General features: G+C 36.9%; 2 protein-coding genes across 2 annotated transcripts; one reads left to right on the top strand and one right to left on the bottom strand.

The window, feature by feature from the left end:
- Window positions 1–9842: 9842 nt before the first annotated feature.
- LOC109179970 (3-ketoacyl-CoA synthase 5-like) lies at window positions 9843–10160 on the bottom strand. The gene has a single exon (XM_019329446.1). The coding sequence runs from the start codon at window positions 10158–10160 to the stop codon at window positions 9843–9845; it is 318 nt and encodes a 105-aa protein (XP_019184991.1).
- A 1286-nt stretch (window positions 10161–11446) lies between these two features.
- Window positions 11447–20966, top strand: LOC109179969. Its single transcript, XM_019329445.1, has 6 exons — window positions 11447–11576; window positions 19310–19548; window positions 19660–19959; window positions 20042–20181; window positions 20649–20733; window positions 20841–20966. The coding sequence occupies exons 1-6, from the start codon at window positions 11447–11449 to the stop codon at window positions 20964–20966; spliced, it is 1020 nt and encodes a 339-aa protein (XP_019184990.1).
- The last annotated feature ends 5699 nt before the right edge of the window (window positions 20967–26665 follow it).

Genomic DNA, 26665 nt, shown 5'->3' with positions numbered 1-26665 from the left:
TGCTGATCTTTGATCTTATTGGGTGTTTAAGCCATGGGAGTGGAAATTCACTAGGAATAGAGATTACGGGAGTAATTCGATTCCACTTTGCATTCCCATACAAATCTTAATTCCAAACCAAATATTACAAACGTTAATTGGCACTAGGTGATTAAACATTGTGATCCCAAGAATCCTATTTTGCTCTATTGTCTACAAAATCTTGCTACTTATTTTATTCTGCTTGTTATTTTATGCAATCAATCAACCTTCAAGTTTTGTTCGGACTAGTTTCATATGAGTAACCTAGTAGCTAGTGATTAGTACACCACCTCTCTGTGGTTCGACAACCCGAATACTCCGGGTATTATTTGTTTGCCCCAAATTACAGTAATCAAATTGGCGCCGTTGCCGGGGAGGTGTCGTTACGTACTGACATTAGTGAAAGTCTTACTTTAGGAGTCTAGTTCATTTATTTATTTATTTATTTATTTATTTATTTTATTTATTTGCTAATCCATAACAAGTTCCTTGTTCTTGAGTGTGATTTTGCTTTGAATCTAAGAACTTGGCTTTTTATGCGTACACGATCTCGTGGGAAAGAAGGATTATTACCTTTGAATCTTGAGATTGAGAAAAGAGTCAAGTTTCTTAGGAAACAAACTAGGATGGCACAGGTACAAGAAAACCAAGCTGGAGGGAGATCAATGTCTGACTACCTTGCTCCGGATGTTGAGGAGCATGGTAGCATCAATATTCCAAATGTGGAGGCCAATAACTTTGCGATCAATCCGGCCATACTTAGCATGGCTGCGGCAGATCGATTTGGAGGGATGCCCACGGAAGATCCCAATGCTCACGCCACCAAGTTCCTACGACTTTGTGGCACTTTCAAGATAAATGGAGTCACTCAAGATGTCGTCAAACTTAGGCTTTTTCCCTTTACACTGAAGGACAGGGCTGAAGATTGGTTATCCTCACATCCAGATAACCATTTTGACACTTGGGACAAATTACATGGAGAATTTTTGAAGAAGTTCTATCCTATATCCAAAACTCAAAGGATGAGAAGGGCAATTCAAAACTTTAAGCAACTGGCAATTGAGTCCCTCACTGAGTCTTGGGAGAGATTTAAGGAATTGAAGAGGCAATGTCCACACCATGGATTTCAAAGTTGGGATTTGATGATGTCTTTCTATGAAGGATTGCTTGATAATTCTAGGATTTTGGTGGATGCTTCTTCGGTTGGTTCGTTCATGATTCTAGAGCCAACACAAGCCGAGGAACTATTGGAGAAAATTGCTATGAATGGATCTACTTGGTACACGGAGAGGTCTCCACAAAAGCTTGTAGGAGGAATTCATGATGCGGGGCAATTAGCCGATTTGTCAACAAAGTTGGATAATGTGGTCTCCTTGGTTCAAAAACTTGCCCAAATCACCAGCCAAAATCACAATTCAGGAGATTGTATCGACGAGTTAAACTCCCAAACCTCTATGGAGCAAGTTAATATGTTGGGATATAATAGGCCTCATCAACAGTCTTACCAACCTCAAGGGACCTACCATCCTAATAATTCAAGGAACCATCCCGGCTTTTCATGGAGCAACCCAGTGGGAGCTGCCAACCCTCAACACTTTGTTAATAGAGGTCCTCTGGGTTATCAAGGTACTCAAGTTCAATCTAAATTTCCCGTTTCAGAGGCCCCACCACAATCGAATACGGAAGTTTTGTTGGAAAAATTGATTAAAGGTCAGTTAGAGATTACAGAAAGGATGGATAAAATGGAAGCTCGCCAAAATATGGTTGAAAGGCAATTAGCAAATCAACCTTCTATATCAAGTACTAAAGTCACAGGGAAGTTGCCAGCTATGCCTGAAAATCCAAGGGAGCATGTAAATGCAATTGTTACAAGGAGTGGCAAAGTACTTGAAGAGCAACCTCTTCCAATCAAAGCATCAACTCCTAAAAAGACAGTTGAGGAGAAGATTGAAGAGATACTTGATGGTATAGAAGATGAGACAATTGCTGTGCAAAATAATCCACAAGTTCAAAAGGAAGTAGAGAAACCTGTGAGAAGGTATGTACCCCCATTGCCTTTTCCTCAAAATCTTGAAACAACAAAAGAAAGTAGGTGGAAAAAGTTTTTGGAGATTGTTGAGAGTTTGAAAGTTTCAGTTCCTTTACTTGATTTGCTTTCACAAGTTCCCTCTTATGGAAAATTTTTGAAAGAGATTCTAGCTAAGAAAAAGAAATATGGGGAACGAGAGATGGTAGCTGTGGCACAAGAGTATCAAGCGTTGACCCCGGGAATTGGGAGGAATATACCTAAGCATAGAGATCCGGGGAAGTTCACAATTCCTTGTGTGATTGGAGGCCGGCCGTTAAAGGGATCCCTTTGTGATTTAGGAGCCAGTGTGAGTGTTATGCCTCTTACTCTTTGTCAAGGGTTAGGGTTGGGAGAGCCAAAACCAATCCAATTCACCCTAGAAATGGCAGATAGATCCATCGTAAAGCCTATTGGAATCCTTGAAGATGTCCCAGTTCGTGTGGACAAGTATTTTGTGCCTTGTGATTTTATTGTGATAGATGTCCAAAGGAACTTAGACGTTCCACTCATTTTGGGGAGACCCTTCCTAGCCACTATTGGAGCAATGATTGATGCAAGGAAAGGGTCCATGATTTTTGACTTTGGGGAGGAAAAGGTGGAATTTAATGTTCTTGATGAGCCAAAAATCATTGAGTGCAAGTCAATTTTGCACATCGACCCTACTCTCAAGGTGACCCATGATGAGTATTTGCATTTGAAGAGTCTATGGGGTGATGAGATCAAACTCGCGGATCAACCAGGATGAGCACTCCATAACCAGGTTAGGTCGAGCTAGCGACGTTAAACTTAGCGCTTCATGGGAGGCACCCCATGTTATCTTTTATTTCTTTCATATTTATTGCTTTCTAGTTTAATTTTATTGCTTTCTAGATTCGTTTTATTTAGTTTTATTGCTTTCTAGTTCGTGATTATTTTTGTTTTATAGTTTTTCTCTTTTCTCTTGCACCAGGGACGATGCAAAGTTTTAAGTGTGGGGGGAGGAATCATTAATTTGGGGATATTTCTGGGGCTATTTCTAAAATTTAAAAAAATTTTGCTTTTGCTTGGATGACTCATATGCTATTTTTGGTGAATAAGTTACTTGTCTTAGCATGCAGTTACAATTACTCTCTCTTGTTGGTTTGTGGTTTGTTTTAGTGGTGCTTGTTGCATCTCAATTTGTGATGGATGATTTGAGGTGTAACACATATTTGATCTATTCCCTTGCCAATAGCTTTGTTAACCACTTAATAATTGGATTAATCCTTGATCTTGTGTTTTGCATTGCTAGTGAAGGCTTATGTGAGATTCCGGTCATGGGTGTTTTTGCTAGAACTTGCCTCATTACTCCCTAAGTGATGTCTAAGTTTTGCATGTTTTGAAGTGATTTAGGCCATTATTGTTTAGCCATAGCCTTTAAACCTGTCCCTATATATATATTTTTATCCTTCGTTTCCCCATTGTGCCTTTTGTTTGTTCAAATAAGTGCTAAGCACTTATCCCCTCTTTGTGATTGTTTTTCTTTGATTTACCCCATTATTATAACCCTTAGCCCTTGGCCAAATATTTCCCATCCACCCTTGAGAGAATGAAACTTTTATCTTTATCTTTTCTGTAAGAAGAGTTTTTATGGAGTTGTGCTACAAAAAAAGAAGCAGCTAGTGTTACAAATGTTCAAGTGTGGAGGTCATGAAAGTTTGGATTAAAATTATCTTGCTATATCCAAAAGAAGTCCAAAGACAAAGAAAAGAATGAAAAGAAAAAAAAAAAAAAAAAAAAAGAGATTGAAAGTTTTTGAGTTTGGATCCCCACTTTACCAAAGAGTTGCTAAGTTCTTAAAAGAAATTTGTTCCTTGGAATTATGATTATCTCATCTCTTCCAAATTTTGAAAAGTTTAGATAAATTGTGACATTCTCTCTTTTTGATTAATTTTTCCATACCACTTCTTTGTTAGCCATCACCCGTAGCCCCATTACAAGCTAAATAAAGTCCTATTTGATCTTAGCATGCATTCTTAGATTTGATCTAGGGGAGTATGAAAGGCAAGCCTAAGAGATCTCATTCATGAACCGTATCGTGCATAATCTCAACTGAGTATTTGTGCACATTTGATCCTCACATGCTTTAAATTCTTGGTGCTTGGTTATTGGCTTGGAAATGGGTCTCTTATGTGCCAAACTAATTTGATTCTTGAAGCTTGTTGTTTTGTAGCAAGTGGGTTGGTGGTTTGAAAGGTTGTGCAAGAGAGAGCATGAGTAATTTGTACGTTTTGACTTGTGATTTTATTCCTTAGTTTTGCTTGAGGACAAGCAAAAGCTTAAGTGTGAGGGGGTGATGTTATCACATCTGTGCTTGTTTTTATGGTTATTTTGAATCATCACAGTAATTAAGCTCTTTAATTTTGCTTATTTAATACATGTTTTCCTTGCTATTATCATTTAATTATGGTTCGCACTTGTTTTGAATATTTTACGGTGTTTGTTAGTGTTTTTGAACCATTTTAGGTCAAAGATATGACCAAGGGGAGTTCAAGGATGAGTTTGGAGCAATTTTGGATGAGTTCGGGGCCTAGTGGACTCGACGCGTTGAGCCAAGGGCTCGACACGTCGAAATTTTCCAGTAGCTAATTAATTCGCGCACAGGAAGTCTCGACGCGTCGAGAAAATTCTCGACGCGTCGAATATGCGTCTGTTTCTGGGATAAAAACAGACGCTTAAAGTGGCGCAGCTGGGCAAAATTCAATACAAGCGCGAGATCTCTTTTCCTAATATCAATTGCGCGGATTTCAAGGCTCATATCTCCATATTAAAAGTTAGCAATTCAAGGAATCTTCCAAATTCTAAATATCATTAAAGACGACAATTTCTTTGTTTAAATATAGGAATTAGAATTTGAGTCCAATTTGGTACAAGATTCCTATTTCATCTCAACTTTGTACCCACTATAAAATCCCTCCTTCCTCAACCCTAAAGATACCGAGAGATTTTTAGAGTTCTTTGTAGACAAGAAAGAGAGAAATCAAGAGGCTCAAGTCGTCTTTGGAAGCAAGGAGGAAGCCAGGGAGATTTGGGAGAATCGCTTGGTTAATTCTTGTATTCTTCTGATGATTTGTAATCCTTTATTCATATTTGCTATGTATAATTTAGCCATGCTCGGCTAAATTCCTTAGGGATTTTTGGGTGAATTTGTTTATGAACCTATGTGCCTAGTTCGTTAATTTCTTAATATATTTATGTTTGGTTTTATGATTTGTGTTGCAATCTTGTTTTAATCTGTTGTTGTTGGTAGTTAAAGGCCTAAATTACTAGCTTCACAGTCATGTTTGTGTCACCAATGGGAGTTGGGGCATAAATTAGGGCACACACGATTGCACCTAATGGTTGGTCCTTGGGAAAGGGGAACTTATTAGGGGAAGTTTATTCTAGATTATTGCTCATCGGGAGATGGTAGTAATTAGGAATAATTGAATGCTGATCTTTGATCTTATTGGGTGTTTAAGCCATGGGAGTGGAAATTCACTAGGAATAGAGATTACGGGAGTAATTCGATTCCACTTTGCATTCCCATACAAATCTTAATTCCAAACCAAATATTACAAACGTTAATTGGCACTAGGTGATTAAACATTGTGATCCCAAGAATCCTATTTTGCTCTATTGTCTACAAAATCTTGCTACTTATTTTATTCTGCTTGTTATTTTATGCAATCAATCAACCTTCAAGTTTTGTTCGGACTAGTTTCATATGAGTAACCTAGTAGCTAGTGATTAGTACACCACCTCTCTGTGGTTCGACAACCCGAATACTCCGGGTATTATTTGTTTGCCCCAAATTACAGTAATCATTTAGCTTTCCGCGGATTCTAGTCTTTTATACCGACATGTGTTTCCCATGCTTCTGGCATCATCAAAGAGCATCGGTAGATACATACGGTCCAAGTTGGAGAAGATATATAGGACCCTAGTCACTCCTTTTATGATTAGAATATATATTTGCAGATTAATTATTTTCTGAACTTCCAGTTCAGTTCACCTCTTCTAAACTTCTAGTTCAGTCTACCTAGTACGTGGATTTAGATATTGAAAATCTTTTTCATCAATCATCCATAGAATTTCTCGGCATTCTATTAAATTCGAGCTCTTATTTTCCCTTAATGTCGTGAGATGATCTTCATAAAGTGTGCAGTCAACGTACCTAATTATATATTGATCCCTTATCATGGTCTCTAAGAATTTAAATAACAGATGGAGGTTTATAATCAACATATACATCCAGTTTTCCTTGAGAGCCCACAAAGGTACGCTATGTTGGTGATATAGGAAAAAGACTACACATTGTGAATAAAACATAGATGGGAAATGTTTAATTTTATACCATGTACTAGGTGTTAGGGGAATAATTATGATATGCAGTAGGTCAGATTTTGGACAAAAACAAAATTATACAAAATTGATGTCCCTAATGAGAAAACATCTTTCATACATGCCTCACAAAATATGCATTTGAATAAAGGAGGCTACATTGTGATGTATATAAATCTAACTCACTAAAAACAAATTCCCAGGGCGACCCACTAGCTCATGCCATACTATAAGATAATTTAGGTCTTTAAAATTTTTAAAAATGTATCGCAACATATGACGTACCCAAAAAACATATGCATATATAATCATATATGAAAACATATATATCAGACGACATTATAAGGGTACACAACAATCATAATGAAGCTGGGAAGTTGACAAATAATAATAGACCTTCAAGATTTTCCAAAAATCTGTATCCTCATCTTTTCAAAGAGTAACATCATTAGCTTCATACAAATTGATATGATATAATTCACTCCCTCGTTTGCTTTGAGCAAATTGATATGATATAATTCGCTTATATCTTTCAAATAGCATTCAAACCAATTATATCATGTATGACATAAATCAAAGATCATTCTTATAAAGGAGCATACTACTCCTTAAATAACATAGAATTGCATTAAGTCATATTCCGAGAGAGATTCGTCATTTTGACATCTTAAAATTTAGTCAAAAAAGGATTATCATAATTTTTTGATAATAGCAATCCTTTCGGGGTTGATATAGGATTTATGGAACAAATAATAATTTCACTTTGAATTAGCAACCAGTCAATTGCATACGAGGGTCATGATTTCCTGCATGAGAAAAATTTCTGTAAATAAGCATGCCAACTAAGAGAAGTAGTAAACTTCCTCGGAAAATAAAGTCCAGGAAGTAAACATCATCTGAAAAGTAAATTTATGGAAAGTAATGTTGGATATCTCGTTGGTATAACCCAATAATAATCCTAAAATATAAGAATTATTATTTTCTGTAGAAAAAGGGAAGGAAAGATGAAGGGATTGGCTTCGTGTTTGGTGTAGGGTTTTTAGCAAGAGTCAAGCGATCACTCTTTCCTTAAAACCTTATTTGCTACCTCCCACAAGTGCTAGGAGCGTTGTAGCCTAGGCTTCCCAGGATAAAACTTGCTACGATTCAGTGTTTGAGCACCCAAACAAAGAATCCGGCGAACTAGAGCAAGATTAACCAGTATGGTTAAGAAAGGAGTAGAGACAAAGAGTTTTTGAGGCTAGCAAATTATCTTTCTTATGTGTAAATTTTCTGGTGCCTCTACCCAAACTGACATTAAACTAGCCTTGCAACAGCTATAACAGCAGGCCACTACCTTAAAATTAAATTCATAATTCACGCTCCACGCATATCTTATGCCCGCAAGGCCTCACGAGATTAGGCTTAAGCCAAGCCTTTTCAATCTCATTTTGGGATTTGGTTTGCACCCCCCTTGTGCGCGAGAGAGAGCCTCTATGCTATACAATTCAATAAGTTTAAAAGAGCTTTTGTATAAATAGTGGGGCAAATCCTCTTCCCAAACCAATGTGGGACAAAAGCTCACTTTTTTCCTTCATTTTCCAACTCAAATGGGTCTACTTGGTGGGGCTCATCTACTCATAAGTAGTTAACAGACAAGAAGTATTATCACTAATTTCACAGAAACAATAATTGAAGGTTCCAAACCAAACTCATAGTCATATATACACATAATATTTATACATAAACAATGGCATAGATTCCCATAATATAAAATGCACAGGAAAACAACCAATAGTACCGTTCACTGGAGATTACAATGACGAGTCGTGCAGATGACGTGTTGTAATTTGATGTTCGATTAGCCCAAGTCTACCGGTATAGTTGTACGGAAATGCATGTAGTTTGTATTCAAGGGAATATATATACAATCTAATAACCTTTCATATCTTCAACATATAACATTAATAGGGAAGATGAAGGAATTGGAGAAACAATGACCATCAAAATAGAATATTTATAACAAAAATTTATTTTACACTTGTCCTAACATTCTGTTTAGTTAAAAATAACAATTTTGTTTTTGTTTTTTTGTTTTTTGTTTTTTGGTTCTATTTGGTTCATTTTTCAAAAAAATAACATAAATTATTACACAATTATCTCCTATAAAATATTAATTATCCATCTATACAAATGAAAAAAAAAAAAGTAAACAAAATTATTATCCGATTAATTTTTACCTGTGTGAAGGTAGCAACTAAAAAATTGGTTTATGCCTTCTAAAAGGCAAAAACATTTTTAAAAAATTGGACAAAACAAAAAATTGAAGGTAAAAAATCTAACATATAGGTTTTAAAAAATAACTTAAATTTGAAGATAAAAATAAAAAGAAGAAAGAGGATGAATACATGTACATAGACTTGGTTAATTCTCGTAAAAAGTGAGACAAGTGATGGAGCCGATATGAGAGTTCAAAAGAGAGAGCAGAAGGAGATTTGAAAAATGATATTTTAGTAAAAGTTTATGAGGATATTTTTTCATTGAAATGAATTTTTGTTTCTTTAATTAGAATGAATATTTTTTATTGACTTTGGAGGTGTTTGGTAAATAGGCCAGGGCAAATAGTTGTCAGCTGATTGAGTTAATGAGTTTGGCTAGTTGATAGTATATATTAGATGATTGTAGAAAGATGTTTGGTAAATTAACTGTTATTTGATAGTTGATAACATACCAAATGACTTTTTCAAAAAGCTAATCCAAAAAGCTGATTTGAGCATCTTTTTGAATTTTAGTGTTTTGGAGAAATAAGCTATTATAAAAATCTAATTAATCAAACACTCATATTTGTTGTTTAACCAAGTCAAACGGTTAATAGTGGTCAAACAAGCTAGAATTGCATTGGCTGATAGACTAACTATTTTACCGAACATGACCTTTATTTTCTTTGAATAGCCAAATACCAAAAATAAAATCTAGAAAATAACTTTCAAAAGTCACATTCCAAGTTTTCAAATAAACTCTTGCTTTAAAAAAAGAGTAAATACCCAAAATGGTCCCTAGACTATAGCTAAATTCACAAATTGATCCTCGACTTTCAATTTTAACCAATTAAGTCATTAACTTTGCAATTTTAACACGATTTGGTCCTCTGTCTATTTGACCGTTTGTTGACTGTGATTTTTTAGGATATATATGTAATTTCATGGTCTATCGTCAGTTTTTTAAGGTTCCAGTTGCATTTCCATACCGCACTGTTACATTTGAATCCACTGCCGAAAGCAATCTCCCAAATCCTGTCGCCTTTCTTCATTCTCCCTTTGGATTCAATGTAGTTGAGTTCGTACAAGAGCGAAGAAGTAGACGACGTGTTTCCGAATCGGTGCAGCGTCATCCTGGAGGCCTCCACATGCTCCGACGAGAATTGCAGGTTCTTCTAGAGATCGTCGATGACGGCGTAGCCGCCAGCAATGATGCAGAAGTGTTCAAAGGCCTGTTTGAAGTCGGGAATGTAGGGTTTCCATTTGGGATTGAAGATTTTCCGGTTGATTAGGGTGAAGAGGAAGATAAGCTGCTCCGATGGCGGGAGAACGAGCGGGCCGATTGTGGTTATGTTGGATTTGAGGGCTTCACCGATGATCACCATTAGGTCTTTTGAGAGGTTGATTCTGACTTTTCCTTGCGGATCTTCCTGCTCGTAAACGCAACGGTAGGCTTTATGGTCTGCGCCCTTGTGCGTGCGGACCACGTGCATGAGCCGGTACTTGGCCCGACCCGAATCGCGCTTCTTGTTGGACACGAGAATCGCCCAGCGCCGCCCAGTAGACTCAAACACGGTTGTTTGAGGCGTTGGAGCTGATAAAGATTACAAATTGGGTTGTAGCGCCGACAATGATGAATTATGCGAAGGTGTTTGGGCGGTGGATTGTGTCGTGGTAGTAGGTGAAGGCTATGCGGTGGAGTGTATCATGGCAGTAGATGAGGGCGGCTAGACAATGGCTTGTGGTTGGGAGATAGACTGTGTCACGGCAGCGGATGAGGGCGGGCGGTGATGAAATTACATATATATCCTCGAAGATCACGGTCAACAAACGGTCAAATAGATGGAGGACCAAATCGTGTTAAAATTGCAAAGTTAAGGACTTAATTGGTTAAAATTGAAAGTCGATGACCAATTTGTGAATTTAGGTATAGTTGAGGGACCATTTTGGGTATTTACTCTTAAAAAACCTATAATTTTCGTTGATTTGATTTTTAGCTTACATAAAAAAAATTAATAATAAAAAAAAAATAAAAAATAAAAATTTTGTGTGTGTGTGTGTGTGTTTTTTTCTTTGATTACTACTGAGTCTGAGTCTGTTACATTGGAGTATTTGTTCAAGTAAGCACAAAGAGTTAATACCGTTGGGACTTGAATTTCATGCCCCTTGATCAGAAGATCATCATTGGCATAAATTATGTGGTTAGTTTTGAGTGAAGGCATTCTTTTTTTTTTTTTTTAAATCAACATACTTTTTTAATGCATGGACTGCTGCTGCAAGTGAAATTGTTCCCATTCGGTTAGAAGTTTGTGGCAGTTCTCTAAAGGCCTGGGGCGGAAATTTTGTACAGACGACAGAGAGGAAATTGCGTCACATCTTTCACGAATAAACTCCCTAAGTGAGAGGCGTGATGCTATGTCTCTTAATCTGGTTCGTGACCTTGATAGTAGACTACATGCTCTAAATGATCAACTGAACATGTATTGGAAACAAATAGCTAAACAGTTTTGGTTAAGCAAAGGTGATCGAAATACCAGGTTCTTCCATCATTATGCAACGGCGCGAAAGAGGAAAAATATGATTACTAAGCTTAAGGACGAGGATGGAAATTGGGTTGATGGACCTAATTTACTTGCACTAGCCAAGAGATATTATGCTGGGATTTTTACGGCTAAGGGGACATCATGGATGATGCGTTGATTGGTATTACACCAAAGATCACCGCTGCTGATAATTCTGCCCTCCTACGCATGATGACGTTAAACATGCTCTTTTTAGTATGACGCCGGACAAATCCCCAGGTCCTAATGGTTTTAGTCCGGGTTTTTTCCAGCATTTTTGGAAAGAAATCGGTGAGGAGGTATCGAGGTTCATCATTGATTGTTTGAACGGTGGCAACTTCCCGGAAGGTATGAATGATGCGATTATTACTTTAATTCCTAAGAAGTCTGTACCTTCTGTTATGGGTGAGCTGCGCCCAATAGTGTTATGTAATGTAACGTACAAGATCTGTTCCAAAATATTGGCTAACAGGATGAAGGAAGTCATGGAAAGAATATATCACCCTCTCAGTATGCTTTTTTGTCTGGACGTTTTATTACAGACAATGTGTTAGTAGCCTCGGAGATTATACATTTCTTAAATCGTAAGAGGGATGGTCGAGAGGGGTGGTGTGCTCTCAAGCTAGACATTGCTAAAGCATACGATAAGATGGAGTGGACTTTTTTAAAGGGAGTGATTGTTGGATATCCGTTGGTGAAAACAAATAATAATCCAATAAAAACAAGATTATTATTTTCCTAGAAAAGAAGGGAAGGAAAGATGGAGAATTTGGCTAGTGTTTGGTGTTGGGTTTTTTGCAAGAGTCAAGCGATCACTCTTTCCTTAAAACCTTATTTGCCACCTCCCAAAAGTGCTATGAGCGTTGTGGGCTAGGCTTCCCAGGATAAAACTTGCTATGATTCAATGTTTGAGCACTCAAACAAGGAATCCGGCGAACAAAGCAAGATTATGACACAGTAGGCTTAAGAATGGAGTAGAAGCAGAGAGTTTTGAGGCAAAAAGATACTTTCTTTTTGTGTAAAATTCTACTGCCCAACTCTTTCTTATATAGGGATTGAGGAGTTGAATAGCTTTTAATTTAGGCATTAAAGGGTACCCCTACAACTCCTGTAACAGCAACCATTAACATGGATTTTAATTCAAAATTTAAAATTGGAATTAATTCAAAGAATGCTTCAGTTCGGCCATGGCAAGGCCGAACTTTCGGCCACTAGGCCGAAACATCAACTTTCGGCCATGCATTTCTTTCGTCGCCATTTAGGAAAGCGGTTTTAACGTCCATGTGATGAACTTCCAGATTCCGCAACGCGGCTATGGCAAGTATCATCCTAATGGAGTTTATTCTCGTCACATGAGAATACGTGTCGAAGTAATCAAGGCCCTCGCATTGCCTGTAACCCTTGATTACAAGCCTAGCCTTATACTTCTCGATGGAACCATCAGGTTTCATCTTCCTTTTAAAGACCCATTTGGATACTAAAGGTTTACTACCAGGAGGAAGATCAACAAGTTCCCAAGTGTGATTCTGTAGGATAGAATCTACTTCACTTTTTATAGCCTCTTTCCACATTGGTCCTTCCGTAGATGTCACGGCTTCTACATACGTTCGAGGCTCGTTCTCTATCAAACAAGATAGAAAATCGGGTTCATTTTCTAATAAACAAGTTAGAGTACCCGAATCACACTCTAACAAGTAAGTTAGAAAATCAGGACTGAATGATTTTCCAACTCTCGCCCGCTTACTGCGTCTCAGCTCGAGCTCGGGTTCTTTCTCAGATTCCCCACTATCATTATCCATAGTTTCGTCAAACATTCGTTTTGACGTACTTGGTCCCTCGTTGGACCTACAAGGAAATATATTTTAAAAGAAATATGCATTCCTTCATTCTATTATCATGTTCTCATGTACGTCCGGATTATGGGACTCGTGTACTAAGAACCGATAAGCACTACTATTATGTGCATGGCCAATAAAGATACAGTCCACCGTCTTAGGGCCTATCTTTACTTTCTTAGGTGTTGGCACCAAAACTTTGGCAAGACACCCCCACACTTTCAGGTATTGGTAGAAAGGTTTCCTACCGTTCCACAGCTCATAAGGAGTCTTATCGAGCTTCTTGCCGGGTACCTTATTCAAAAGGTAATTACTTGTCAAAATCGCCTCACCCCAAGCATCTTGAGGTAGACCCGAACTTATAAGCATCGCATTCATCATGTCTTTCAATGTACGATTCTTTCGTTCGGCAACACCGTTCGATTGAGGTGCGTAAGGTGTCGTACGCTCGTGTATTATACCTACACTTGCACAGAAGTCACCAATCGGTGCTTCGTACTCACCACCTCTATCGCTTCTAACCTTCTTAATTCTCCGATTAAGTTGGTTTTCCAGTTCATTCTTATAAAGAATGAATTTATCAACGACTTCATCTTTGCTCTTAAGGAAATACACATAGCAGTATCGTGTGCTATCGTCGATAAATGTGATAAAATACTTATTACCACCTCTCGTTTGTATTGATCTAAAATTGCACAAATCACTATGGATTAATTCTAGTGGTTCAGTTTCCCTTTCTACCGATTTGAAAGGTACTTTCGTTAGTTTTGCTTCAACACAAATTTCGCACTTGTTATTTGTGTTAATTTGAAAGTTAGGAATATGGTCCATGCAAATTAATCTACGCATAGAATTAAAATTAACATGACCTAGTCTACCATGCCACAAATTGGAAGACTCAAGCAAGTAAACAGATTAACTTTGCCTTTATTGATAACAGGAATTACACTGAGCTTAAAAAGCCCATCAGTTACATATCCTTTATGTGACACCCCGTAAATCCAAACTCTAATTAAGGATTAATTAGGGAATTAATCCTAGTCTTATTGTTAATTTATTCCTAAAATCCTGAAAATTCAATAGCCGGGGGACTAGAATTTGACTAGTCAATCCAAGTCAAAGAGTTGTACCTTATGCCTAGTGAGTTGTTCCCTTGTCTCCTTATTCTTCCAACTTTAGTAAGGGCAAAGGAGTCTTTCTACCTAAAGTTTGTGCTCCAAGCTAACCTAGCATCATCCCTTCATTTCATCCACCAACACTCTAAACACAAAACCTCTACCTTCTCTCTAAGAATTTGGTAGCTTCTGCTTCAAGCCAAAATTGGGCATCCTAAATCCTACAAGTTGTCTTCCAAGATTCATACTTTCCTAATATTGAGCATAATGGAGGGTAAGATCCTTGATCTCTTGGTGTTTTTAGCATCCTTTTAGTTGTCTTTTTCTAAAAATAGAATCTTTGCTGTCTTTTGGGTTGTTTGTGAAGTTGGTGTTGAATGAGAGCTTTAAGAGAAGCTTTCCAAGGTTGGAAAAGGGAAGTTCTAGGCTACAAAGGTAACCCATGCTTTACAAAACCTATTTTCTTACTTATATGATGATTTCTTGACTTCTACTTGTGATTCTTGTGTTGAAATGTGAGATTTGATGCATTGTCTTGTGGTGATGCATGTTTAGAGCTTGTACTTCGGGTTCTTGAATGCCATTGCTTGGCTATTTCTTGGGTTCAAGTCATATTATTGTATTGTGTGAGATTTTGGGTGTTTTGGACTTGAATTTGGACTTGTTGTTGAAAATCCCCGAAGGGATTATTTTTGGTGTACAGGTGTACCCGCGGGCGGAACGGCGGGCAGAGCTCCACCCGCCGCCCCACCCGCGGGGTACGTGCCTCGTGGGTTGTTATACCCACGGGCGGAGCCGCGGGTGGTTGTCCACCCGTGGCCCCACCCGCGGGGAACACATGTGGATGTTGGCGGGGATTTGTTCCTCGTGATTCTTTTGACTCGGTATTGATGTTTTGACCTCCCGATGTTGTTTTATTGGGCGATTTGAGTGTCTTCTTGATGTTTCGTATGTGTAGAACGGTATGTTAGGAATCCATGTAGGATTTGGTGTCTTGAATCGTGCTTGTGGTCCAACTTTGTGATTCGTTGGATTGATGTTGAGTCTTGTATGTTCTATGGAATTACTTTTGGTTTACCCGTTTGATAAACATGCTAGTTTGATGTTGAAATGCTAGTGTGTGAGGTTTGTTCTTTCCTCTTGAGATTGGCAACTTGTGTTGACCATCGTTTGGTGTTGGATTGTGATCTTTCGTTGTTGAGTATGATTTCATATCTTTGTTGTGATCCATTGATTGATTCCTATGATGTGAACTTGTGTAATTGTTGTACCATTTGACGGAAGCATGACTAAGGTTTATGGGGCCTTAGTTTTCCTGATAATGATACGGTCCTCGTGTGGCCATGATTGAAATTGGTGGTGTGACCTGAGCGTAGGCTCATATGTTGGCGGTTGTGTGATATGAATTGTACCCTCGTGTACTAATATGTTGGCGGAAATGTTGGCAGTTGTTGGTGGGGGAACGACGGTTCCCGGAGGCATAAGGTTGGACCCAGAAGTACAGGGGTTACTCGGAGGTAATGGTTGGAACTGTAATAAGGCCGGGGTAGCCATAAGGTTGGAACAGGGCATAAGATTGGAACTATGATATTTGTGACATGTAGTTGTCATTGTGGCATGTAGTTGCCAATGTGTGGATGTGTTTCTTTGCTATTGAGCATGTCTTGATATATTCTACTTTGTGATCAGTAAAATACATCTCGAGTTGTATTGTTTACTGTTGGTATTCTTGTCTTGTTGTCATGGGATGTTGATTTCCCTCTTTCCTTTGAGAGTGTGAAAAAGTATTTAAAGTTGACTTCTCTCTATGGCTTTTGAAATGATATATACTGTATTCCGTTTCGAAAATGGTTTTAACTTATACTATCTATATATGTTATTTAACGCGTATTGATGGGTTACCAGCAATGTTCGCTGACCGGGTGTCATCCCCTATCTTTATGTTGCTTTACAGGTTATGAGTAGCATGTTGGAGAGCGCGCTAGCAGTTCGTTAGTTAGTGTAGCTCCCTATGACTGTTTTGTTAGACTTTTGGCCTGTGAGCTACGGATTTTTATACGAGTATGACTTATGTGTTTGTTTAGATTTAGCCTGTGCACCTATAGATGTATAGGTGTGGCATAACATCACCCGTACTTGTCTTTTAGCTTCTGCTTTACTTTGATCTCGATGAATAGACTTTATCTCTTTATTAATCTTTAATTGGTTTTTAAAAGTTGTGAAAATCGGGGGTGTTACACTTTACCAACAAACATCCCTAACTTGGACAAAACTACTTTGTCTGACTCGAACACCATGCGAAAGCCATGCTTGTTCAACAGAGAGCCAGACACAAGATTCTTCCTCAGCTCCGGAACATACAGCACGTTGTTCAACGTCAGTTCCTTCCCGGAAGTCATCTTCAGAACCACTTTGCCCATGCCTTCCACAGCAGACCGAGCAGAGTTTCCCATCCACACCTTTTCACCCTCAACGGTCTCAAAGGTGTTGAACATCTCTCGGTTGCAACACAAATGCCTGGTTGCACCGGTGTCGATGAACCGCTCAAGTGGGTTAGAGCCCCCGCCGAAAGGCTAATCTCGACCTCCTTCTGACTGCTATTTCCAACAACATTGGCTTCAGAACTCTTGTTCTTCTTCCTTAGAGCTTTGCATTCAGATGCTCTGTGGCCAGGCTTGCCACAATTGTAGCATTCACCAAGAAACTTGTTCTTGGTAACGCCACCTTTCGGACCCAGCTTTCGCTTGTCCTTCTTGTTCCTCTTGGAGCTTTTACCATGCTCCACAACGTTGGCCTTAGCGACAACAACGATAGGAACTTTCCTATCATTCGTCCTGTTCCCCTCCTCAATCCTGAGTCGCTGGATCAGGTCTTCCAGGTTCATCTCCTTTCGCTTATGCTTAAGGTAGTTCTTGAAGTCCTTCCAACCTGGAGGCAACAAGTGGATCACGGATCCCACTTGGAAGGCTTCACTTGGAACCATGCCCTCGTCACGGATCTCTTCAAAGATTAATTGCAAATCTTCTATTTGACTTAGCACGGTCTTTGAATCAACCATTTTGAAGTCGAGGAATCGGCCAACCACAAATTTCTTTGAGCCGGCATCCTCACTTCGTTATTTATGATCCAAAGCTTCCAACAACGCTTTCGATGTGCTTATCTTTCGATATACATCATATAGCGTGTCACACAATCCGTTCAAGATGTAGTTTCGGCAAAGGAAGTCTGAATCCTTCCAATAGCCAACTGTCATCACGGATTGTGCATCTTGTTCCTTCAACTCAGGAACACTATCGGACAAAAACCTTACCAAGCCGAGAGTTGCTAGGTAAAACAACATCTTTTGTTGCCACCTCTTGAAGTTCGAACCAACACCGGTGAACTTCTCCGGCTTCTCAGCCGATCCACTCGGTACCGAAGGTACCCGAGTCATGGGAATATATCCCTCGGTGCTCCCACCATTTGTGAACCAACGTTCACTGGTGTAGCTTGGGAATAGCAACATTGTTGCAGTTTCCTCCATTGTTGTCCGCAACAACATTATCCTCCCCATCAATTGGCAGTACAGGATGCTCCATTTTCTTCAAAGAAATTCGGAGAAGACCACCAACGGGAAAACGAAGATATAAGGTTTTAAGACTGTTGGATATCCGTTGGTGAAAACAAATAATAATCCAATAAAAACAAGATTATTATTTTCCTGGAAAAGAAGGGAAGGAAAGATGGAGAATTTGGCTAGTGTTTGGTGTTGGGTTTTTTGCATGAGTCAAGCGATCACTCTTTCCTTAAAACCTTATTTGCTACCTCCAAAAAGTGTTAGGAGCGTTGTGGCCTAGGCTTCCCAGGATAAAACTTGCTATGATTCAATGTTTGAGCACTCAAACAAGGAATCCGGCGAACAAAGCAAGATTATGAACACAGTAGGCTTAAGAAAGGAGTAGAAACAGAGAATTTTGAGGCAAAAAGATACTTTCTTGTTGTGTGTAAAATTCTACTGTCCAACTCTTTCTTATATAGGGGTTGAGGAGTTGAATAGTTTTTAATTTAGGCATTTAAGGGCACCCCTACAACTCCTGTAACAGCAACCATTAACATCGATTTTAATTCAAAATTTAAAATTGGAATTAATTCAAAGAATTAATCCCGTAACAGGAGCTTCAGTTCGGCCATGGCAAGGCCGAACTTTGAACTTTCGGCCCAAGGTGAAACTATTTCACCACCAAAGAAACAATATTAATTTGTTTTTAAACAATGTTGGTTCGACCATGATCGGCCCAAGGTGAAACTATTTCACCACCAAAGAAACAATATTAATTTGTTTTTAAACAATGTTGGTTCGGTCATGGTGATTTTAACAATATTGTCACAGCTAATTTTATTTCGTGTGGCTGAATTGGAATCAATCTCATTTTAAGATTTAATTTGCACCCCTCCCTGTGCACGAAAGAGAACCTCTATGCTATACAATTGAATAAATCTAAAAAGAGCTCTTGTATAGATAGTGGGGCAAATCCTCTTCCCAAACCAATGTGGGACAAAAGCTCACTTTTTCCCTTCATTTTCCAACTCAAATGGGTCTACTTTGAGAATCAATATCTCATTCACCCATTATCCGTTTTGAGCGTACAATATATCAATCTCTTCGTCTCACTACGAAGAATCCGAATCCACTTTGACCCGACCCAAGTCGGAAGTCGACCCCACTGATAATTGTACCACAAAATAGTCGCCTAACATGCCATTTTATGCCATTTTAAGTTATTTTTTCCAACAGTGGTGAATCGTTTAGGCTTTGCTCAGGAATGGACAGACATTATTTTAATATGTGTAACCACGGTCCGTTATAGAGTTGGGGTCAATGGTGATCTTTCTGATTTTATTATCCCAACTTGTGGTTTGAGGCAAGGTAATCCCTTGTCACCGTATTTGTTCATACTGTGTGCTGAAGGTCTTTCACATCTTATCTCTAAATCAGTGCAGAATGACTCTATTTCTCCATGTGTTGTAGCAAGAGGGGCCCCTGGCGTGTCACATTTATTTTTCGCCGACAATAGTCCTCTCTTTTTCAAAGCTACCATTTAGGAAGCTAATGAAATAAAGAGTTGCCTATCTTGCTATGAATGTATGTCAGGTCAAGTTGTAAATTATGGGAAGTCTTGCATAATTTATAGCAGGAACACAATTGAGGCTAGGCAAAATGAAGTGGCCCCCATTTTTAATGTGGAGCAAGTGAGTAATATTGACAAGTATCTTGGGCTTCCTTTGGGAATTGGGCACAATAAAAAGGAAGTATTTTCCTTTATTGGAACAAAGTTGATTCAACGTGTTGGAGGGTGGCATAAAAAGATCTTGTCAAGGACAGAAAAAGAGGTACTTCTTAAGAGTATTGCACAAGCACTACCAATGTATACAATGAGCATCTATTTCTTATCGGTTACATTCTGTGATTGTTTAGAGAAAATAATGAATAAGTATTGGTAGGAATCTGGCAATAATCGTGGAGGGGGCATAAGGTGGATGTCATGGAGTCGTATGTGTGAGAGGAAGGTGGATGGCGGGTTGAGATTTAAAAAGTTTAGCAGATTCAATATTGCACTTCTGGCCAAACAAGGCTGGCGTCTTTTGAAAAATCCTAACTCTTTGGTGGCACATTTGTATAAGGCTCGTTACTATCCAAATACTGACTTTATGAATGCTAAACTGGGTGTGAATCCCAGTTATTGCTGGCGATCAATTCTTGCTGGTCAGGACATTCTACGTCGCGGTTGTATTGTAGGATTGGTAATGGAACTTCTACGAAGTTATGGAACCTTGGTTGCCAAATGATGAAAATCCTTATATTAGCACTGATCTGCATTCCCAGATCGGTGATATGTTGGTTAGTGATTTAATTCACAATGATACTCATGAATGGAATGTTGATTTACTGTCCATATTATTTGATAGCCGTGATGTGGAACTCATTCAGAAAATGCATGTTGCTTATCATTATGAGGATGAATGGTGTTGGAGGGGAGACTCACGTGGTGTTTATTATGTGCGACAGGGATATCGCCTCTTATCTGGAGAGTCGCATGGTGTTAATAACTCTAGAGCTTGGCATGCAATCTGGAAAATAAAAATTCCCCCAAACGTGCAGAATTTTCTTTAGCGATGTCTGCAGGGAGCGCTACCCACGTTACTTGCTCTAGCTGGAAGAAGAGTTGAGGTAGATACATCTTGCCCTCTTTGTCAGCAACACCCTGAGTCCATTAAGCATATTTTTTTGCGATTGTTTGCATGTATCCCACCTCTGGCAGAACGTACCAAATTGCTCTTTGCCTTATGCGACTGAAGATTCCGGTGCTTGGTTGTCTAACCATCTGTTGGCAGATGATGGTTTGTCTGTTATTTCTTGTGTGGCAAGGCTGTGGTGCATACGGTGTGCTCGTAATTCTCTGATATGGAAGCAAAAGACTTGGCAACCACAGGCTATCTCTCTGGAAGTGGCAAGGACTATTCATGAATGACGAGAATTCCGAGAGGCTACTGCTTCAAGCATTGTTCCTTTGCCTGGTAACGTAGAGTCTCCTATCTCTATTCCATGTGATTGTGTTGCGGTGTTTGTGGACGCCGTTGTCTTTCCTGATACTCAACAAGCGAGCTTTGGTGTTGTTATCCAGGATAGTACGGGAAGCTACATGGCAGCGAAGAATGGTCCTCTACGATGTCTCAATGACGCACATTTGGCGGAGGCTCTTGCTTTTAAGGAAGCACTGTCGTGGGTTATGGATCTGAGGCTTTCATAAAGTGAATATTTATACAGACTCTCAGCTGGTCTGTAATTTGCTCAACCATTCTTCAACGGATTTATCTTATGCGAGTTGTGTTATTAAGGATTATCGTAATCTCAAACGACACTTTGATTCAGTGTCTATTCTCTATATCCAGAGATCAGAGAACAAGCTAGCTCATGCTATGGCTAGGGCAGCCCGTTCTAATAGTGGCTCTATTTGTTGGTTGGATTCTATTTCTTCTTGTATTGCTTCAATGATTTAATAAAATTGCCGAGTTTTTCCTTTAAAAAAAAAAATCAACATACATAACAAATTTAATATAATTTACATGTAATTTTTTAACAATATTTTTAAACTAAGAAAGATTACCAATCATTCTTTATTATTTACGACAAACATGTAACATAATTCAAGCCAAATCGATGTTTTTGAATTGAGTTAAACAATTGACGAGAAGTACATTAATGTTTCGAAATTTGATACTAAATTATCAATTTTATTGTTTATTTTTACTGAACTTATCTTTAAAAAAAAAAAAAAATTTAAAGCCGTTTTTGATAAATAGTTAGCCTATCAAATTTTGACTTATTTTATCATTATTAATTGTTTGGTTAATTAGTTTTTTGTAACTCCAAAATGTTAAAATTCAAAAAACTGTTCAAAGTAACTTTTTCAATTAATTTTTTGAGAAAAAAAAAATATCAAACATCTATTAGCTAACAGCTAATTTACCAAACACTTTTATACAATTCGCTAATGTTATCAACTAGTTATACCTTCTGATTAATCCAATTAACTAACAGTCATTTACCAAACAAGGCATAAAATTTCTTTTTGCACCCATAAATCTTAAATCGTATGAAAAGGGGAAGTTGGTGATTAGCAGGTCGTTCGTTATCACCCCAAAACACTTTCAACAATTTTGAAACCAATTTTCAACCCTTCATACCCTGAACTGGAATTTTCCAAACTTTTTGAAAGGCATATTTTTTTTTTTTTTTTATGTATTTTGACCATTTCACCATCTGTTGTAAAGTTGACATGATACTTGGAAATTTTATCAAGTAATAATCCTTCTTAATTGGCAGGTATTGGGAGGAGGAATTATTGAATAAGTGGTATCAGAACGGTGCAATTAAGACCGACATGTGTAGCAATCGGTCGTTAAATGCTAAGAGGGAAAATTATTGAGCTGAGGCCGGTGAAAGACCAAGTACAACAATATACCAGTCTTAAAATAAGAAGAAAAAAAAGGGGAATGGAAAGAATGAAGTAGAGAAGATTCAAAGTGTAAGAGACACAGAGCCAGATGGATGGAAGGAAAGGCAAGAGGTGACGGTGATGGCGATGGCGTTAAAAAGAGATTTTTGAAACGGGGAAAAAGTCGAATTTATAGGAGACAGCATGAATCAACAAAGTAAAAAAGTTGTGGCCTGTGATTAATGATTTGTTTAATTATCACACCGTTAAACTTCCCTCTTAATCATTTTCCTATCCATATAGTGTCAAACCACTCAGGAAATTAAAATAAAGGCAATAAAGCAATCAGTCAAATTAATATACGTAGTTTTACTGCTGCTTATGTGCAGTAGGATGCTTTTTGTTTCTAAAGAAAGACATAACTTTGAATTAAGTTTTAAGAGTTAATACCATTAGCGGTCTTCCATGACAATGCAACGTTTAGTCTTAAACTTTTAAATAAATTTAATCATCAATGGTCTTTCCATTAGTTTAAGTAAGGGCAAAGTTAAATAATTAATGATGATTAAAAATTTAAAAGTTTGAAGAACTATGAGTGGTCGATTTGAAAGTTGAAAGACCATGAGTAGTTAAATTTAAAAGTTGAAGAACTACGGATAATTTAATTGAAAGTTTAAAACTAAACGTGGAAGCGTCACTATATATACTCGGAGAACCCCAACTAATATTAATTCTAAGTTTTAATGTGAAATAGTTAAAATATATATATATATATATATATATATATATATATATATATATATATATATATATATACTTTCTTTATTTGTATCTATATAAGGTGAAAAGGCATTTTAAAATTTTACTCTTTGTTTGGTTTTTGGATCTTTGGTAGAAATGATGCCCTAAAATAAATGAATTGTTATACATATATTAATGGTGGCCATTATTTTGTAACGTTTGTAACAGACATATTAATGTCTCATTATGTATGCCATTATTACTCTATATTATATACGTGTTAAAAGAATATACAGAATAGACCAGGAAGAAAGGAGGATATATATCTCTATATTTCTCATTCATCATAGTACAATGATATATATACAAGATACCATAAAGACATACAATAATGAATGATAATTACATCCGTTACATCCGTTACAAACGTTACAAAACTATTATTAATGTCCACCATAAATCTATTTATAACACTCCCCCTTAGACATTATTTGTCCATGACCTTGCCTCATTAAAAACTTGCTAGGAAAACCCTGTGGAAAAAACCTAAACAAGAAAAGAGTACAAGGTATATCGATAGTATATTTAAATACATTCATGCCTCATTAAAAACTTCACTAGGAAAACCACGTGGGGAAAACCTAGTTGAAGAAAAGAGTACATAATATATGTAAAACATATATTCTATTGGTCGCCTCATTAAAAACCTTAACTTAAGAAAACCCTGTGGGAAAAACTTAGTTAAGGGAAAAAGAGTACACCATAAGCCTTCAGGGCATAATCTGCATAATCTTCAGGATTTTGGAGTTTGTTCATTTATTAACCAATTACTTTGCAACTTTTTCCCATTGTCATTACTATATCATACCCATGCCTCGTTAAAAACCACACTAGAAAACTCATTGGGAAAAACGTAACCTAGTGAGGAAAAGAGTACATGGTATGTCTATGCTGCAAAAAGTATAACTATTAGTCCTTTTAAGACCCAATCTACATGATTGACCAATCTACAGGATTGACTCGAGTGAATGTACTTCCTGTCTCCCCCTGAAGATAACAATCTTCAAATTCTAAATTGCCTGTAAATCATTGTTTCTAAAGGCTGTAGAGAATGTGATATGGTACAATCTTCAGGATTGTCATTAGAATTTATCATATTTTCTCATGATCATCTGGACCAATAAAATTATTTATAGTTTATATTTTGTTGCTCCCCCTAAATATAATAATTTTTCTTTACCTACACATATCAATCTTATGGATATTTTGTAGGTATACATTTACTAACTTGTCACTGGAGCAAACCTTCTGAACAAATATTTTATCACTCTTCTGGAGTTCATGTGGATCAAGGTATTTTATATCATGAAAAACTATATACATTTTTATCTGTAACAAGTATGATGACTTCATGCCAAAAAGCATCAATACGAGTATTTTTACCTTGATTTGCTATTCGTTACGTTATCTTATCTCATAACTTAACATCATCAAATTCTTTCTATATTTCATTGATATTTACACCATAAATATTGACTGAGATAATAAATAAGTCCATTATCAACTCTTTATTGAGCACATAATGGTACATATTATTCCTTCTATATGAGGATAATAACCCCATTCGCAACTCTCTAAAAAGTAAATAATGGCACTTAAATAAATCATCATTTCGGGAATTATAAATCCATTAGGGATTTTTCAAGATATTGTTTCCTCTTGAAAATATCCTAAAGATATCCTAAATATATCTTTATATTTAGGATATTTTCAAGAGGAAACAATATCTTGAAAAATCCCTAATGGATTTATAATTCCCGAAATGATGATTTATTTAAGTGCCATTATTTACTTTTTAGAGAGTTGCGAATGGGGTTATTATCCTCATATAGAAGGAATAATATGTACCATTATGTGCTCAATAAAGAGTTGATAATGGACTTATTTATTATCTCAATCAATATTTATGGTGTAAATATCAATGAAATATAGAAAGAATTTGATGATGTTAAGTTATGAGATAAGATAACGTAACGAATAGCAAATCAAGGTAAAAATACTCGTATTGATGCTTTTTGGCATGAAGTCATCATACTTGTTACAGATAAAAATGTATATAGTTTTTCATGATATAAAATACCTTGATCCACATGAACTCCAGAAGAGTGATAAAATATTTGTTCAGAAGGTTTGCTCCAGTGACAAGTTAGCAAATGTATACCTATAAAATATCCATAAGATTGATATGTGTAGGTAAAGAAAAATTATTATATTTAGGGGGAGCAACAAAATATAAACTATAAATAATTTTATTGGTCCAGATGATCATGAAAAAATATGATAAATTCTAATGACAATCTTGAAGATTGTACCATATCCCTTCTCTACACCCTTTAAAAACAATGATTTTACAGGCAATATAGAATTTGAAGATTGTTATCTTCAGGGGGAGACAGGAAGTACATTCACTCGAGTCAATCTTGTAGATTGGGTCTTAAAAAGACTAATAGTTATACTCTTTGCAGCATATACATACTATGTGGTTTTTAACGAGGTATGAGTATGATATATTAATGGGAGAGTTGTATATAAATACTTAAATAAACAAACCCCAAATATCCTGAAGATTATGCCTTGAAGGCTTATGGTTGTGCTCTTTTTCCCCTTAACTAAGTTTTTCCCACGAGGTTTTCTTAAGTTAAGGTTTTTAACGAGGCAATCAGAACAATATATGAGTTTACAAATATCATGTACTCTTTTCTTCAACTAGGTTTTTCCCACGTGATTTCCTAGTGAAGTTTTTAACGAGGCATGAAGCTAAGGTATTCAAATGTATAATATCCATATACCTTGTACTCTTTTCTTGTCTAGGTTTTTCCCACTGGGTTTTTCTAGCAAGTTTGTAATGAGGCAAGGTCATTGATAAATAATGTCCAAGGGGGAGTGTTATAAATATATTATTATGGTGGACATTATGGGCATTCAATACATAACTGTTATAACGGTCATCATTAGTATCGTCATTATTATTTGTAGATTATATATGCTTGTTGTAACATTGTATTGAATCGGCTTGTGCAATGGAATGACTCTCCTTGTCTCTTGTTCTACTCCTCTTTGTCTTGTACATTTGCGTTTATCTATATTGATCCAATCCTATAATTCACCGATTAGGAGCTAATAGCCAACGGGCACAAACAACACAACAACATTACAACATGAATCAACAAGATGAAGCTATGAGAATTTTCCACGTTAGGAGGATACCAATTGCAATACATTGATTGCTTATCTGAATTTTTACGACCTTGAGGTATGTAAACCCTCGTTTCAATATTATAAAAAAAAAAAAAAAAAAAAAATTGAATCACCAACCATTAAGTAGAGATAAATAAAATTTAATTTCAAAATAATCCCTTACCCATTTTGTATCTCTATTCAAGTTCAATTTATCTAGATATGAGATAGAGTGGTTGGTTGCCTTCGTCACCAAAGTTCAAATATGAACCCGGCCTTTTCTCAAGAAACCATTGTTCTCTTGTTTGTTTTTATAGACAATCATAACCATTTCTAATCGGAGACAATAGCAATTTAAAAAAAAATAATAATAAATAATAAATGGTACGCTTGAGATATACATAATATCAACATGCCACGTATTTGTCACATTAATGATAACATGTTGAATATGTAGATCAGAATTTGAATTCAGTTGCACTATTTATTCTACTTACAATGATACTTAGCTTTGATTAAAAAGTATTTATTAA

This window comes from Ipomoea nil, unplaced genomic scaffold (assembly GCF_001879475.1).
Source record: "Ipomoea nil cultivar Tokyo-kokei standard unplaced genomic scaffold, Asagao_1.1 scaffold0982, whole genome shotgun sequence".
NCBI lineage: Eukaryota > Viridiplantae > Streptophyta > Magnoliopsida > Solanales > Convolvulaceae > Ipomoea > Ipomoea nil.
This window is presented reverse-complemented; position numbering and strand designations above follow the sequence as displayed.

Excerpts from the sequence above, each read along its gene's own strand:
- LOC109179969 (XM_019329445.1), top strand. The coding sequence starts at position 11,447 with ATGACGCCGGACAAATCCCCAGGTCCTAATGGTTTTAGTCCGGGTTTT. Across the intron at positions 19,549-19,659 it reads TGTCAAGGACAGAAAAAGAG|GAATCTGGCAATAATCGTGG; the intron begins GTACTTCTTAAG and ends AAGTATTGGTAG. Across the intron at positions 19,960-20,041 it reads GCGGTTGTATTGTAGGATTG|ATCGGTGATATGTTGGTTAG; the intron begins GTAATGGAACTT and ends CTGCATTCCCAG.
- LOC109179970 (XM_019329446.1), bottom strand. The coding sequence starts at position 10,160 with ATGCACGTGGTCCGCACGCACAAGGGCGCAGACCATAAAGCCTACCGT.